At 41.8% G+C, this 17,614-nt stretch overlaps 1 protein-coding gene across 2 annotated transcripts in view; it reads right to left on the bottom strand.

Annotated features, from left to right (window-relative positions):
* Positions 1-17,614, bottom strand: part of LOC126531516 (uncharacterized) — a 59,741-nt gene that overhangs the window by 40,989 nt on the left and 1,138 nt on the right. For both annotated transcript variants that reach the window (XM_055071222.1, XM_050179060.2), the window contains exon 2: positions 3,061-3,323. In XM_055071222.1, coding sequence (XP_054927197.1) covers positions 3,061-3,226 — 166 coding nt within the window. In that variant the 5' untranslated portion in view covers positions 3,227-3,323. The remainder of the gene's footprint in view (positions 1-3,060; positions 3,324-17,614) is intronic.

Genomic DNA, 17,614 nt, shown 5'->3' on the forward strand with positions numbered 1-17,614 from the left:
CGCGCATTCCACCTGATGAAGTATGTGCGCAGAAGAAAATTAGCAGCTTTTTTCAGTAATCACCTTTTGAATTTATTCTGAATAAAGGTTTTGTTTTTCTGAATGTGCCTATCCTGCTCTATTGAGACTGGTATAGAGCGCTATCTTTACAATGAAGCGATCTATATAACGAGGAATTTTTGATGGCCTACGCTCTTCACTATACAGGCATTTAACTGTACTAGTATAAGCTAAAAATTCTAATACAGTGGAACCCCATCGATATGTTCCTTGCTGTTGCGTCTTCCAGGCTGCTATATAGCGTTCTTATAATCCCAACCTAAAGACAATTGATTCCTATGTATTATCTTCCCATTTGATATGTTGCATTCTGTAATGTTCTTGCATCTTACTTGGCATTTGAATGTGCAGTTATGTAAATTTAGCAATGCAGAGGCAAATTTGCTATTGCATGTTGCTACAAAGACGATAAACGTTAGGCTGCGAAAATCTCAGCCATGGCGGCCGCATTTCGATGGGGGCGAAATGCGAAAACACCCGTGTACTTAGATTTAGGTGCACGTTAAAGAACCCCAGGTGGTCGAAATTTCCGGAGTCCTCCACTGCGGCGTGCCTCATAATCAGAAAGTGGTTTTGGCACGTAAAACCCCATAATTAAATTTTTATGCTGCAAAAAACAAAAACAAAAAAGTTGCACAGACAGAGCGGTTGGCAAAGCATCCAAAGAAGTGCACATCGATTAAAACCTACTAGGAACCAAGCACGCTGAGCCAAATCTGTCGTGTCTAGGGTCACATGCTGGGGGGACTTGAAGGAGAAAGAACAAACGGAAAGGCTTCACAGACCCTTGCCTTGAGAAGGCTGAATGTGTGATGTAATGCTCCTGCCAACCATCATCGCAGTCACATGGTTAAGCCTGTCAAGCCCTACTGGTGGCACCACTCCAAAAAGCATGTCTTAGTGTGGTTGCAGTTTCTGCTGGTTCCCCAAGGTGAGCTTGGCCGCAATACAGTGGTGTTATGCGCTGAAGCATACGTAAAGTATTGCGGTAAGTCATACATGACGTGTGCATGGGTCGTCTCCTATCAGAGTACAAGCGCCGAGACGTCCGATAACTGTACTGGTGGCCATTCAGAGCTCTTTCTGATGTTGCTGAGGCAATTTGTGGCCCTCCTCACTGTTACATTTATTTCCGTGGTCCCTTGAAAAACGTTCTAACAGGGCTCATCTGTACGAGTAAAAATACTCAGCTCCTTACCAGATATTGTAGATCGTGAACTCTGCATGCCGACTGTACATAAGGTAGCTGGCGGGCCACAACTCCTTTTCAAACAGACATATTGAAAATGGCAGGCATAAACAAACAGGGACAAAAAAGAAAAACCTGAACAGGTGCTAAACCTCAATTATACTCTGGTATGTAAGAACATGTCACATTAGATTGCACATGTGCAGATGCAGCCTGGAAGACACTGCCACACTCTTATTAGCAGCAGAGAACAAGGAAGAAATTCGCACAGGCCTGCTGGCAAGCACTGGAACAGAAATATCAGCAACGGCAAGTCAAACAGAGAACATTCCAACTGTTTCAGTACTGTGGATTGTCGATATGCCTTGCATGCCTAAACCATTCCGTGATGATGCTCTTGAGGATGTCGAAAACTGATGAGACCATTTCGAATTGATTGCCACATTTACCGAGCAGGATGACTATTGCAAGCTCAAAAATGTTTATTTGTCCCTCAAAAACTCCGCACGAGTGTGGTATGAGAACCGCAAAACGTGAACATGAGAAAAGAAACACGAATGATTTATATTACTTCCATTCACAACATGCCCACTGCAGAAATGCAAGTAACCCTCAATTCCAGAATTTTTTTTTTCTTTCGGAATATAATCACAACCCCAGACAGAGCATGCATATATATTGCAGAAACAAAAACTATCCTATTTCAAGAGAGATATTACAAGTAACAAGACAAAAAAAAAGGTAATCTTGGCTCTGAGTAGTACACATAATCCTGTTCAATTTGGTCTTTTTCGAGCGGTGTCCTGTACTTACTATCAGAGCTTACCAGTGATATGTTGCAAAACTGCAATAGGCTAAAAGAGGTTTTCGCTCACAGGTCAAGAAACTAACTCGTTGATCTGTCACATGCACATCATAGCCAATGCTGCCTGGTGACATTAACCTTGAAATGCTTTGCTAATGTCTGCCCAGCACTTTTTCTAGATGGTTGTCTCTAATGTGACTAACAGGCCAAGGATACCGAATTTTGCTAAATGCTTCTTAAACCGGAATATCAGGTGCACAGGATTCTTCCAGCTATATACTGCTGGATTGTGTGCACTTATTTTGCCAAGAGGCAGCGTTTCCTAGTGGATTTAGTGTAACCTTTTCCATACAGCAGGAATTGACGAAAATTGTACCAAAGTTTACCAAAGTTTACAGAATTGTGGTGCACTGGCAGTCATGTTTCCAATGCAGAGGTTCAAGCATAGAGAGAAAAAAACTACACATGATGCCACTGACGATGATGGTTTGTGACCACTCCTTTTATAGCCACTAACAAACACTGCCAACTAATGTAGGAAACTGCAACTAGAGAGAAGCTGACAGATGTACTCATGATTGGCAAAGGAAGGGTTAATGCCACATTTGTGGACGTGACTTGCCTGTTAGGTATAAAGTTCAAAATGCACATCATCTACAACGATACCACTGAAAAAACATGAATTTCACTGTAACAAATGGTGGTGCCATCTTTCACTGTTACGGTGAATGCCACGTTTCATCATAGAGGTGACAGATGACACCTCTGTTTCGTAACAGCCAATCAACATCTTGGGTTGCAGCTGCAAAAAATTGTGCACTTGGTATTCACTGTGGACGAAACGGGCAAGCAACTCCCCCAAACATGGTACTAAACTAAACCTACCGTGCGAATACTATTTCCGTCTGAACAAATCAGCAGTTTGGCCGAGAGAGTCAATTACACCTGATGCTCCTATTTACAGAACACCCGGTGCACTCTGCTAGGGGCATGCCGGTACACACACCTGTAGTGGTGTTGCTGTGGCCAGCCGCTGCTGCATGACTATGGTGCTGCTGCCGCTGCTGTGGCCAGACGGCAGCGTTCTCCTCCGTGGCGCTGGGGGTTCCCTCCTCGAGGGGGCAGGGGGGCAGAGATGCCGCTCTCAACTGTGGGGGGCCGTCTGCCGCCATCGAGGGGGCCACTGGGCCATGCTGCCTGCTCGGGGCCTCGTTAGCCCCCACGAGCTCCCGTGCCCCGCAGGGCCATTACCCCCGGCCAACTCTCCCCCTGCACATGCCAGCACAAGGCAACACAAGTGAGCTCGCACACTCAATGATGAACATGGCTTACAGTCTGCCAACTTCCTTGCTATACTATGGATTCAACTCTCTGTCTCCACAAGTCAAACTTTCTTCTAATTAATGCACTCACATTTAACTATCAAACAGTTAATCATTTGGAGGGACCAGACCTGCACAGAGGTCTAGATGTGCTCCAACTTTGTTTCCTTCCCAGTTTCAGAACAGTGTTCCGCTGCTGGCATGAGTACTGTGTGCACGCACATTAGCGTTCCTGCTTGAGCAGCTGTGTTCAAACAATAGACAGTAAACATCAGGCTAAAACTAATACTTTACTTTTGCTAGCCACTGCCAAATGCGTGCCAAGACTAACCATTGTCATGTAAGCAGACAACTGAAGAGCAAAAACTTGCATAAATTAAACTGTGCAGAGCTATATGTCCTCCACAAAATTTCAAGTAATAGGTTTCATGCAGAGAGAACACTCGGCATTAAACTGATACATTTACAGCCCCACTGGCAAAATAACATTTACGTTGTCCCAGTTGGCTTGGATCGTTACCACCGAGACAATTATGATGTCTTCCAATAATTGCTGTGCTGTTATTGCCACTACTGCAGATGCTTTATACACAGACACTTTTACCACATCTTCCCCCTAAGCAGTGAAGGCTACACATAACTGGCAGAATTGATGCTATAGGCAGTGATTAAGACTATCAGTCTGTTCCCTGCTCCTTACATCAATTGTCATCCACATTGTGCCCATAGTTTAAAAATGCCTTACACTGATGGTCATGAATCGCATAGGATACCTTTCTTTACACCTTCAGGCACCAATTATACCCAAAGAATATTTAGTTACCCCACATTTCTTGTATTTTCAGTATAATGAAAAGCATACAGCTCCAAAATGAACTAATTTCACCGAGTTTAATCAGATTTACAGAAAGTGGACTTCATGCAAGAGCTCAACATTAGATATGAGAACAACTTCCACTCTTTCACGTCTAGCATACTCGGAAAGCAACTATCTAGTAACTTGAAAAGATGATGCCCGATGTAAAACATTGTGAAAAACAATGAAAGAAGTGAAGCCATCTCATGGTGGTGTAGCGACACCACGAGCAAACAACCTCTGGCCTTCTACCTTTCAATTCACTTTTACTAAAACACTCTAAAAATATCATTCAAACTTGTAGTGCAGCTTCACTCAAAAAAGGTTGTCAAGGTTTATGCTATATGTTTTAAATACCCTTATTTCCATCAGTGTTGTCACTTTTGATGCAATGAATTGGCATGCACAACTGCACACATAGTGCCTGAAGGTGTTATGTGCACAATCATCATCACCATCATCAGCCTTCTTGTACACTGCAGGGTAGAGTTCTATATCACCACTGTCTTTCAATGACCAAATTCATCCTAACAATGTAAACTTCCTAATCTCATCATTCTACCACACTCAATTCCATATTCTTTCACTTGGCACACACCATTACTCCAACAGACCACCAGTTACCACTTCTGCTTAAATGCCAAATGCAACGAAATTCTATTTGGGTTAAACTGGTTATAAGTTAGTAGCACTTAATATCGAAGAAATCTCGATGAAGCTGTGGGGCTAATAATTGCCCAATTACATTTATTAACAGCCTTTAAATAGCATATTAACAGATGATAGAGACACTTGGTGGTTAGCAGATATGATGCATTTTCCAGACCATGACTAGCAAAATTTTCACTTTGATGCAAGCACCACTCAATGTCGAAGTCCTAGCCACTCACTGTGCAAACTCTCAACGTTTCGGGTACTGTGTGATTTCCAGCAAGCAGGAATGGTGACAAACATGTATATTTTTGCACATTTTTTGTGACGCATTGTCTCATATTTTAAAAAGATTTGTTGCATGAAGGCCCACTCTATACCTTCACTACATGAAACTAATCATTTTACAAGCTCAAAAATTTTGTTTACAACTGTTTTGTAATCCACCGTTAAGCCTATCAATAACTTCCTGATCCTTACCTTCATTTGAAATTTATGTTGTGCCTACAAGTATTCACACCAATACGTTAGGTTTCATTTACTTTACGAAAACAGTTACTAAAATATAATAGTCAACTCGCATAAGCCCAAGTGCTTGCGCATATGCCTTGTGTACATAACTAGCAGTGTATCAGCTTATTGTGCTGGCTCTAAACAAATGTTGGAAGAATGAGAAAGAAATGCTCCACATTTAACAAATACAAAAATTAATACCACCTGATAAAAACCAATACATCGATACAAGAGCACATATGTCAGGCACGTACCCAGGATTCTTTTTCGCAGGGGGGGGGGGGCAACCCAGGGTAACATTCCTATGCAAATGAGGGGGGGGGCGTACCTTTACTAGTACAAATGTGAATAATGCCCACCATTCAGCATAAAGGCGCGCAAACCCGCAAAAGAGAAATGTAATAAGGTGTATCTCACAGATACGCCTGTGTGATACACCTTCACAAACAAGGAACCACATCAAGTGGACTCGCGCGAGAAGAACACTGCCAAGAACAAGTGAACAAGAGAAAATGTAAAATAAAAAATTTCTAGTAGCGTTTTTTAAATTCGCTCTTGAAGAATTGTTGAGAAATATATATTTGCTGAATAATCACACTTCTTTTGGAACCCTCATTTGGAGCTCTACCAAGTGCCAAAACCAACTCGTATTGTGATTTGGGAAGTTGCGAAACGATGTGTGGCCGCCAGTCCCGTACAACTGCGTAGAGCGCAGGATGCTGCGGTTCTAGGCGTACTGCACCCACCGCGAAAAGTTAGAAAAACACCTACATAAGCACAACAGAGAAGTGGCTACGTCAGGCGACTCGACTGATAACTGTAGAAGCGTTATTCAAAACACACAGAATCATTCTCCACTTCCGGAGGCATTTTCTCTACTTCCTTTTTAAAATAAAAAGATATTGATCCATAAATATTTTCACAAACAATGGTTAAATTTGTTAATTTTCACTTTTCCTTCCTGTTTAGCTGTTGCCTCGGCTCTTTCCCTTAATAGATCGCTTAATTTCTCATTTCCTTGAGGCTCTGGTTTCCAGTTGCCAACCTTGCACGAAAAGTTCTGTACAGTTGGGGAAAAACGAGACAAGGTAACAGGTGACATTGATATTCCTAATTGGTATAACGGTTATTGCAGAGTTTCATGATGGACGCTGTTTCACATGGTTTTATTTTCCACCTTATGCAGGTATATGGTTCCGACGAGCTGCCAGCATCGCGGCGAGCCGTCACTCGAGGAAATTATGAAGCAAAAGGTAAAGTTAAATGCAACTGGTGTTTTCTCCGACCGCAACTATTTCCATGAGCATACAGACCAGCTCACTTCGAACTGAATCCCTTTCCTGGTCCCTAGATCAGTCTAAACAAAGAAGGTCGAACTAAGGAAGCAACAGCGATGCGTGTGACCGTTCCAATAGATGGTGACAACCGAATGCATCTAGAGTTCAATTCCGCGGGCACCGAATCAGTGAGAAAATTGGCCTTCACACCCCAGGAGATGCCCATAACTACCGCCATCTAAAAGGAGAAAAAAAGGCAGCAAAATGTTGACCACCGAATAGCTGTCGAGTCTCAAGATTGATTTGGCGGCGCTTTAAGAATGTGTGTGAAGAGTGGTGGCCTGGGAGCGGCGGCGAGGGTGGGGGGAGGGGTATGCTGCTTAAATTCAGGGGGGGGGGGGGGGGGTACGTGCCTGACATATATACACTAAACATGCATGCAATAAGCACTCAGAAATGCTCAGATTTCAACAATACCCAAAGAAAGAAAACGTAGTGATGTTTATGTATGGATTAGCAGTTCCTTTAAACCCAAGACAATGCGTACTTCATAATCCTATTACAAGATAACATAGGGTCTATTTTCAACGTATTGAAACAAAAAGGCAGTACTGATGGACAGTGGCTGTGCGTGCGGGTGCACATACACACACACACACACTGGCAAAAACAAAATTGATGCCTTTGTACGACTGGAAGGATTGGAGATGTGTCTTCCTCAATTCCATTAAAGCATTAGAGTGACAGAATGGGTACCAAGAGAAGGGAAGCACAGTAGAGGACAACAGAAGACTAGGTGGTGCGACAAAATTTGGAAATTTGTGGGTGCTAGTTGGAATCGGCTGGCGCAGGACAAGGGTAAATGGAGATCGTGGGGAGAGGCCTTCGTCCTGCAGTGGACATAAAATATGCTGCTGATGATGAATTCCATTAAACACTGGCATTTTCGTGGCACCATACCTACTAAAGGAAATAAGCTGTATGTTTACCCTTTTATCGTTCTCACACTGTTCTATTAATTTCAATGTGGACAAAAAAGAAATAATGCAACTAACCTGACAGGTGCTAGCCATTAACAATTTTATCCACACCTTGAGAAAAACGAATGAGAATACATGCTGCCTGCCTTTGCTGTACCAAAAGCAACATCGACTGTTAACATTAAAAGCAGAAAAGGGTAGCAATTAGGGATGGCAGTTTTTTTTATTCGATTAATGATTAATCATTCATCATTTTAACCTTTAATTGATTAATTGCTTTTGATGCAGGGTTTTCCATCATTAGATTAATCAAAATTTTTGCAAGGCACTTTTAGAAAGGTTGAAGCACAGTTATCTATTCTTGTAGGACGCTACTTTAATGTTTGAGTGGTGGAACCAAACTTTAAACACAAGTATATAAGCGTTTCACAAAGGATAATCGTTTGCCTGTTAAAGACTAAATATAGTTGGCACTAGTGGCTTCTAAACAGATAAACAATATATGTTATAAAATGGCACTTAGTGCAGAATTAAATACGGTACATGGCACTCGTAAATTTCTGTGCAGTCCAGTTAAATAACATATGAGGAAAATGGCAAAAGTGAAAGGTACCGTCCAACTGGAATATAAAAAAAATTGCAATATGCACAGGGGAATAGAAAATTACTGGTTTAGGGTTTTAAACCACATGCCCTTTTCTACAGACAAAAGGAACGTCAATTGGCTAGGATGTTTGGGTAAAACCGACACCTTCTTTGAATGGCCACATAACCAGCATGCGAGAACAGGTGCTCAAACACTATAGGTTTGCTGGAATCGACATGAACTCCATCGCTATGTCAAATACATGCTCCAAACCGGAATGCACACACTGCGCCATGTCTTTATTGGACTGGATGTGGCATGATGCTCAACGACTGGGTTGCTATAGGAGGCCTTGAATTTCGACGGCATTTCAAGATTCAGGCGGCATGGTGGTGTGTGCGGTGCGGAGGGAAAGAGGAGAAGCCATCGACTCGGCATCACTCGGGACTCAAAAAAAAAAACAGTTGACAGTCGCTCTAGCACAGCCGCAGAGTCCCTTCTTGTGCACCACTATTATAGTACAATTTCCAAATTTTCGTGCCACTCTTGCCAAACTCTCGAAAATGATTAATCGAACAGGTCTAATCGAGTAAGTCGATTAAATGAAAGATGGACATCGATGAACAATAATCATTCTGTATGATACATTTAGCTGATTAATCATTAATCGATGTTACCAACTCTAGCTACAATTTATACAGTCAACCAGGTCACTGAAGAGAATATAGGCAAGACACTTGTCAGTATTGTGTGACATGATGCTGTTGAGCTCAGCTGTTAAGATTGGTTGATGCGGTTTTAAAGAAACACTAACAAGAATATTTCGAGCTGCATAGTAAATTAGCCTTCTACAATACTGAAAAAGGCCATCTCTAACAAGAGGCTTGGTGAACCAGAAAAGACACAAAAACAAAAGACGGGTAGCAACACTGTGCTAAGTTCCTGCACCAGCTTGCTGTGACGTCACGAACTTTGAGAACATTTACTGGGACCCAGTTAATTTTTTTTGTCAGTAAAGGTAGACTGGAATCATTGCCAAAAGAGCCAAAGACTTCGCAAGATACGAAAATTTTTGTTGAGCCACAACAACCCAGATGTGAAAAAATACCTTGAAATCCATGAAACCACATTCATGGTACAGCACTGGGGTTTCAGCTTAAAATTAAAAAAACGTAACCGTGAGTTTCGATTTCTCATTTAATAATCAATCTATTACAACAAAACTAACCAAAATACCTGCCGTGGTTGCTTAGTGGCTATGGTAGGCTCCTGAGCACGAGGTCGCGGGATCGAATCCCGGCCATGGCGGCCGCATTTCGATGGGGGCGAAACGCGAAAACACCCGTGTACTTAGATTTAGGTGCACGTTAAAGAACCCCAGGCGGTCCAAATTTCCGGAGTCCCCCACTACGGCGTGCCTCATAATCAGAAAGTGGTTTTGGCATGTAAAACCCATAATAAAATTTTTTTAAAAACTAACCAAAATAACGTTTTTAAATAATACTTAGTCTAATGCAATTTCATGTTTTTGTTTGTGGTTGTGGTTTAACTTTCAAAAGCCATAGAGAGGCAATGAGAGATGTCACAATGAAGGGTTCTCAGATAACTTTTATCGCCCAAGTTATTTAATGAGCACAAGAAACTTAGTACACGAGTAGTTTTGCATTTCATCGCTTTCCAAATGTGGCTGCCCTGGTTGGGTCTCAAACATGCAACCTCATGTTCTGCAACATTACGGTCACACTTCTGATGTGCAGGGTGTTTCAGCTAACTTTAGCCAGAGTTTAAAAATATGCTGATACACTCTAAGAGGACGCAACCAAATGCACGTTGCTCACTAGTCTACGTGACATGTTGCAAGCGGCCATGTCACATAGTGTTTTTTGTATTTCGCGGGCATCCGCAGTAAGCTGAAAAACACCAATATTTAAATGATAGAAAGATAGAAACTGTTCGACGTTTTGCAAGCCGCCCTGCAACTTTCTAATTGGAATTTTTGTCCTAGCTTCATTGCTTCAGAAGTTGGTTAGTTATTCGACTAATTATCTCATTAAGCAAAATACAAAAAAGTGTGACACACTACATACCAATGTGAGCAGCATGCATTTGGTTGCCTCGTCTTAGAAGAGTGCATCTGCATATTTTTTAACTCTGGCTAAGTTAGCTGAAACACCCGGTATAAAGGGGGTCCAGATAAGCTGGTGTGAGGCCTAGCTGCAAAAATCATGCTTGGTGAAGCTTGGCAAAAAATAAAGTTTAGCCCCATTGTTAATGCAGTCTATCAGTCTGAAATAAATTGGCGTTTTACCTAAGCCTTTACATTTCACATGATCAGGCATTGCAGAGAACTGTGTAAGTTTTCACAATATTTATATAAGTGTTCGTTCCATGGCCACAAACAACACTGATAAAATTGGCTGCATAAGGACACGGAAGGCAAACATGCACCATCGGATTTCACTCAATGCACTCAGCAGCAAACTTGGGCTTTGTTCAACTTTCGGCTGCCAGAATAAAAATCGGGCGCATGTGTGCTAGCATAGCTGCTGGGCAGATGCGTACAACTTGCTAGGGCGTGCTGAGCTGAGCCGAGTGGATTATAAATGCTGAGCTAAATCTGTCCACGGCCTTGATGCCACAAGGTAAAACTGTCCAATGTCTTGATAGTACAGTCAAGTGGAAGACCAGTTTCCAGAAGCGCCAGTTTCAATGCTAGTTCAGGGAGCAGAATTTATGCTATAAACATGATTAGTATCCTGTTAGACCAGCGGACTTCCCTATCCCAACCAAGCCATCAGTGTACCTCTAAATGGCTTTGGCAGGGATACTGTGCCAGATAAATAACCTAGTTCCAAGAAAATGCTTAGGAAGATCTAAGTAGCATTCAATGCTAAAAAAATATGAACAGAATGATCACACTCTTATTGTAAAATTATGTTAATCTGCTCAATGGCCTGAGCTCTGCCACAGCCAAATCGAGCGAATATTCTTGCACCACACAGATCCAATGGCTAAGATGCGAGGTTAAGTTTAAAAGAAATTCTTCCCGAAAATTGTGTTGCACCTACTAAATGTATTTAAGCACTTAATACACAAATGGCGCTATATTGCAGATTTAGCATACTGCTGCATATGCAAGACATGCAATGCAGATGGAGCTTAACAACTATCATGCATGTACATGTAAAGATACGACTTTGATGCACTAAAACATTATTCTGAATGTTGACTTCTATTTATCAGATTTAGCATTCTAATACAGCTCATGAATGTGATGCAAAACAGATCCATTATAAATGCTGTTTATAGATGCACAATAATTATTTTAGGCTTACAGCAGCTGCATATACTAGCATCATAGGCTACAGAGAAAGCCAAATTACCAGATTATCTAGCCTTCTTGCAGGCTTGAGATAGGAGCAGGCCTAAATGATGGCTCAGAGTTACAGAATGATAAAAGAGGAATGTTCCCACCTTCTTTGCATTAAAGGAAAGCATCTGCAGATTGATAAAATAATGGCACAAAATACTAGAACCAGCCAATGCAGCTGTTTTGCTGTGTCGATATTACGCAGTGCACTGCAGATATTGCTACATTTGTGCAAGCACTTCCATGATGATGCATCCTTAAAACCTTCCACTTTTCATCTTCGCCACAACACAATGGCTCCCATAAATCTAGTGAACTAAGACATCCACAAAAATAAGGAATGGCATCTTCGGTGCTCAGAGGCATTTTTATTTTATTAGGTTTGGATTTTCAGAGCAAACTGCAACAAAATTGTGTTTATAGCCAGTAACGCCTTTCGGCTTTTAATGATTAGTGTTGTCATATGCACCTAAAGGGTATATTTATTTTATGAAATTAATCAAACATCACACTTTCAAGCAAAGCATTCAGTAAACTGGACAAGTTTGTCCTACATTTATTCTGCCCAAAATAAATGTAATATATAGCAGTTGTCAGAGCTTCTCGTATTTTTTAAAGCTAGCTTTCACTCCAGGCTGTTAGCTAAACTCTACTTCATTTTGTACATAGCAGGCAACACTATGGAGGGCAGATTTCTATGATTACTTGCATTCATAATTAAAAAATAAGTTGGGAGCACATATGAAAGATATAGGTGAGCATCATGTAATTCCATGTAACACTAAGCCTCACACTTTAATGTTGCAAAATATGTGTAATTATTACATGGATGGTGTGGCAAGTCTGAACCCATTTACCACCGAATGAGCGAAGTGACATGTTTCCGTGGCCTAGAAGCTGCAGCAAACTGCTTGCGCTCTCGATCAAACATAGTATGATGAATGCCCGAAGCACAAAGTTCAGGAAATAATAGAAAATATGTGGTGTGATGTGACTTTGCCCGGGATGAAGTAACGATACTATTCCTATGTAATACTTTTTCACATTTAGTCAGCGGTCCGAACAGTGCTCCACTCAGGTTATCATCAAGATCACCCGGTCCTGAATTGTGGGTGATAAGAAACGAAAAGAATCGAGCAAATGGAATCCATATATTATACCGTTCCTTATGCCCGCAAATAGGAGTTGTAATATGTGAAGTACTTGATCTGCTCAAAGTGTCAAAGATCAATAAACAACTGCACTGCAGGGTGAGACGTTTATGACTGCACTGCCTGCATTGCTTCGGCAGTGTTGCATGCTATTAAAAGGAGTACATTGGAGGCACAGCCAATTTTTAAATCTGCACTTCATGTTATGCAATTAAGCATGGCTCCTGCAATGAAAGAGCATGTGGCAGCCAAGTATGCCTTGTTTTGAATGATAACTGGTGATCAGTAGTGGAGTCCAAGCTGCCAAAGAGGTGCAGTTGTGGAAGGTTCTGTTTGCTGCTAGTCTGTGCTAGAGTTGTGCAGTGTTCCCATTTTTCTATCTTGCTGTCCATAAGCATTCACTAATTATTGTGCCAGTGTGGCTAATTTCTGAAGAAAAAGAATCTGATTATGCGGCACACCATAGTGGGGGACTCTGGATTGATTTTGACCACCTGGGATTCTTTAATGTGCACGCTATTCCCGGTACACAGGCGCTTTTGTATTTCGTCTCCATCAAAATGTCGCCACCACCACCGAAGGGATTAGACCCTACACCCTTGGGCATAGTAAATCAAAGCCATAGCCACTATGCCTCCACGGTGGGTGCCAATTTCTGTTCAGATGAGATTGTGCCTTTTGTTGCTCAGTAAGCCTTGCTATTGTTTGTTGCACTTTGACAAGTAGAGCCTCATTGTCTCTCAATAGGTCTTCACTCAATCAGATTCCATTCCTTTGGATTCAGAAATTTGCAGGCATAGAAGCACTCTTATGGCAGTACAGGGATAAAGAGGCCTTCATCACGCAGTGAAATTAAAATCGGCTGGTGATCTGTACTGAATGTTCAAACAATTATAGTTAAAGAGACCAACAACTTATGTTTATGGTACCCACCTATCTTTTCTTTAGAGCAACTGGGAGTTTACTATCCAGACCGCCCAACCCTGTAACAATTGAATGAAAAAAACATAGTGGAATGCTTTTTATAGGAATTTTTCAACCTGTCATCACAATGGTGTTTATGTAGTTCATGTAAAACCTCTCCATAAACATTTTTTCCAACCAGGTTAAGTACCGCTAGCCCACCCTCCTCCTCCTCCACATTCCTCTCCCGCTTATTGATAACTCTCAGCTCTTGAAGTCACTTGGAAATTTAGTCATCTCAGCTTCTGGCTCCGAATGGAAGCGATGCCATAATTCCTAATATTGTCAAGATTGCTCTTTACTGCATAGTGGTGCAGACGGCCGGCAAAGAGTGCTGGTTTGTCATATGCAGGCAAAAAAAATGAGCAGATGTTTATAGATACTGCTTTGTGGGCTGCACCACCTGATACTGCTGTGTAGAGATGCAAATGTGCAACAGCAAGCGGCAGCTAAAGCTAAAATTTAAGAAGTCGAAATCTTAGAAGCAAAACTGATGAGCAAAAATCAAGGAATAGCGGAAACTGCTGAATGGCTGGTGCTACTTAGCAATAGTGGCAGCACCACTTGGATGGAGGAGGTTTAGCTCTATGCTGAAAAGAGTGAAAAGCGAGCTTTATGGCAAATCTATACCAGCATGAGAGACAAGCCTACAACAAGGGCAACCCTGGCCATAATCAAAGCGACTGTCATCAGACTCCCGCTTTTGGAAGCTGAGCGCATTGGTTAGATAAGGTAGGCCATGCTATGGGGCCAAAATTTGACAATGGAAAGATATGTATCGTATTTCACCGTAAAATACTGCAACATCGCTCCACCTTGTGCAAGTTCCCTTCCCCTTTTCCATGAATCTTGCATTTCTGTACACCACCAACTAAGTGCCCTCCCTTCTCTGCTGCTGGTGCAGAAAAAAATAGTGGTATCAAAATACGCAATTCAGGAATGCAAAACTGACACTGTGTACATGCCAGCTGGGTGCAACAGCCTTCACCTTGCTGGCATCTACTGAAAAAAGCCATCAAAGGCTAGTTTATGGAGGACCTGAATGGCCTTTGTGCGAAACAGCAAGAAAACACCGAAAGGAAACCTACTTAGGTCGTCCTGGAAGGACATGGTGGACTTGGCAGCTGCAGCATGAGCTGCAGTCCCAGAAGAAACCACAGGATACTCATTCAAGTAGTAGTAAGGATTATGGCATCAAGAACATGCTCGATGGGTATGAGGACAACAAGCTGCATGATCGGCTCGCCGACATCTGTGCTATGATCCCAAATAACTGTGTCGAGCTGAGGGATGAATGCACTGACCCTGTTTGTGTCAGATTTCTAGAAATTTTTCAATGGTTTTGACAGTGATTAAAAAAAATGATCACAAGGAAACAATGTTCAGAAATCAGTTTTGCTAAAACAGCGCAGACTGGATTGGATAATTTTAGTGCCTTCCATTATATTTATCTGCCATCTGGAATATTAGTATGGAATCGAGGAAGATCCCCCTCATATTTTGGTTATTTCTTGAGTAGGGGGGGGGCTTAGGGCATCTTACGGTGGTAGACATTGTCCCCTACTTGCTGTCATGGGCATTGAAGCATCTAGGAAGTGCCATTTTTCCTCAACAAATCATACGAATATCTAATCACAACTATAAACATGTAAAAATTAATAGCATTATATCATCATGTGCCTCAACAAAGTTACCACATCGTGTCCTTGTAGATGCTAACATTGATATGCTACCACATTGATGCAGATAATCATGATGCCTTCTGTGTAAATTATGCAGATTATGTATTTAAGTGCTTCACATAACAGATTCTAACAGTTCATGAAAGCTCCATAATTATTATTATTATTACTATTTTTACATATCCACTTACAAAAAGTGAGCTGTTATAAGGTACCCACAGAGAATTTACTGAATGAATGAATTCTGGGGTATTACGTGTCAAAACCACGATTAGATTATGAGGCATGCTGTAGTGGGGGACTCGGGATTAATTTAGACCACCAGGGGATCTTTAACAGAGTATTTAATATTCTCAAGCAGAAGTAACTAGGACAGCTAATGATAACATCGGATAACTTTCTGAAGCGGTGGCAACAAAATGCAGTAGTACAGATATCAGTGATTATTATTTTATTCAGCACTTCGCAACCAAGCTACCAATAACAGCGTAATGAAGTGGCTTTTGGAGTCCACAGCAAATTATGAGACGCAAGCAATGTTTACAGCAGTAACGACACCACCAGCAGAGATCTCGATGCATGCTACTGTTCATAACAGCAATCAGGCTTGTGAAAAGCCAGTTCCAAGGATCATTGAAGAGCTAAAGCCTGGCTTCACAAAGACAGGAAAATTGATATACTTCCAATACAGTCATTTTTAGCATCCAGATGGAACAAAGATAAAGTTACTCACTGCCCAAGTGAAGATGTTCTAACTAAATTATTACCCCACTCTAAATTGTAACTAGTTAAAGACTACCGGAAGCCAGCAAAATAACAGCCGCACACATAGCATCCTTGTACTACCAGTAGCATAATTGGGCGAGGAAGCTAATGCGGGGGAAATTAGACGTGAAGTGCAACCTAAGAGCTGGTTAAGGGAAGGTAGAGAGAAAGGTTATGCAAGGGTGAGAGCTGTAGCAAAAACATTATTACAATAACACGGTACACACAAAAGAGTATGCACTGATTTTACAACTTAGTTTGTGCATCACTTATTCCGTGCCCTTGTTCTGCTGTTTTACCGTTAGTGCAAGAATTATAGAAGTTCAGTGGCCAGCCCTCTGTCAAGCATTCTTTTTTTTGCAGTTATACACTTGGGTTCATTGTATAAGGGGAATGCCTAATGAGCACTGAAGCAATTTATACTGCAGGAGCATTATCTCAAATATTACTACCCAGTAGTTCTTCCTTTGTAGTTTTAGCTTTGAGCAGAAACACAAATCAGGTACCTTTTTATATTGGTCCCTGCTGCACATACGGGGAATTAGGCAATAAACTACTTACATGCACAGTGTAAGTGGTTTATTAAATGTGTAAATGGTTTATCACTTACATGCATTCTCCTGGGTAACAGTACCATTGATTGGTTTATTGCGTTTGTGAGCCCCATTCCAACATGCTCAAATACGAGAAAGATATTCAGAGATGTTCAGGTGCCTTACATTCCCACAAACGTCTGTCATATATTTCATGTCACGAGCACATAAGAGGCATTGAGCGCAATATTCTAGCACCCACACAAAAAGGAGAAATACAAGTTACCAACGAACACACATACGAAAACAAAAATTACGTGGTGTAATTCACACCTACGGTTATACCGGTGTCACAACGGCGCACTTTCGATCGCGATTAAGCCCGATTCGGATCGAATTTCTCGGTCGTCATTGGCTACTTTGCGCAAGCTGTGTGAAGGAGCCAATCGCAACAGGGAGTTTCGATCCGGATTGGGCTTGATCGCGATCAAAAGTGCGCCGTGTGACACAGGTATTACGCTACCACGCACCCTTTGTATGGAACTAATTGGGCAAGCATCTGCAACGCTCAAAACAACAGATTGTAGGCTTCTCAAGAATAGCTGACCGCTATCTTCTAGCAAAACGCTTTCAGCTGTCTAAAGAACCCGCCTACCAGGAAGGTTAGCAAATTGCCGAAAAGGCAAAGTTGACGTCAGCACGGCGCAAAGGTGGTGCGCGCAGTATACTCCCTTCGCAATTGTATTCGCGTCACCACGGCTCCCAAACCAAACTTAATATGCGATGTGCCAACACACCTGTATGGCAGAAAAAAGGACGCACTTCCGCCGCTGACGGCCCTCACAATACAGTTAAAGAAAACATAAGAAAAAAGAACGCGCACATGTAAAACTTTAAGCACACAACAATTC

Source organism: Dermacentor andersoni, chromosome 5, assembly GCF_023375885.2.
Source record: "Dermacentor andersoni chromosome 5, qqDerAnde1_hic_scaffold, whole genome shotgun sequence".
NCBI classification, from domain to species: Eukaryota; Metazoa; Arthropoda; class Arachnida; order Ixodida; family Ixodidae; genus Dermacentor; species Dermacentor andersoni.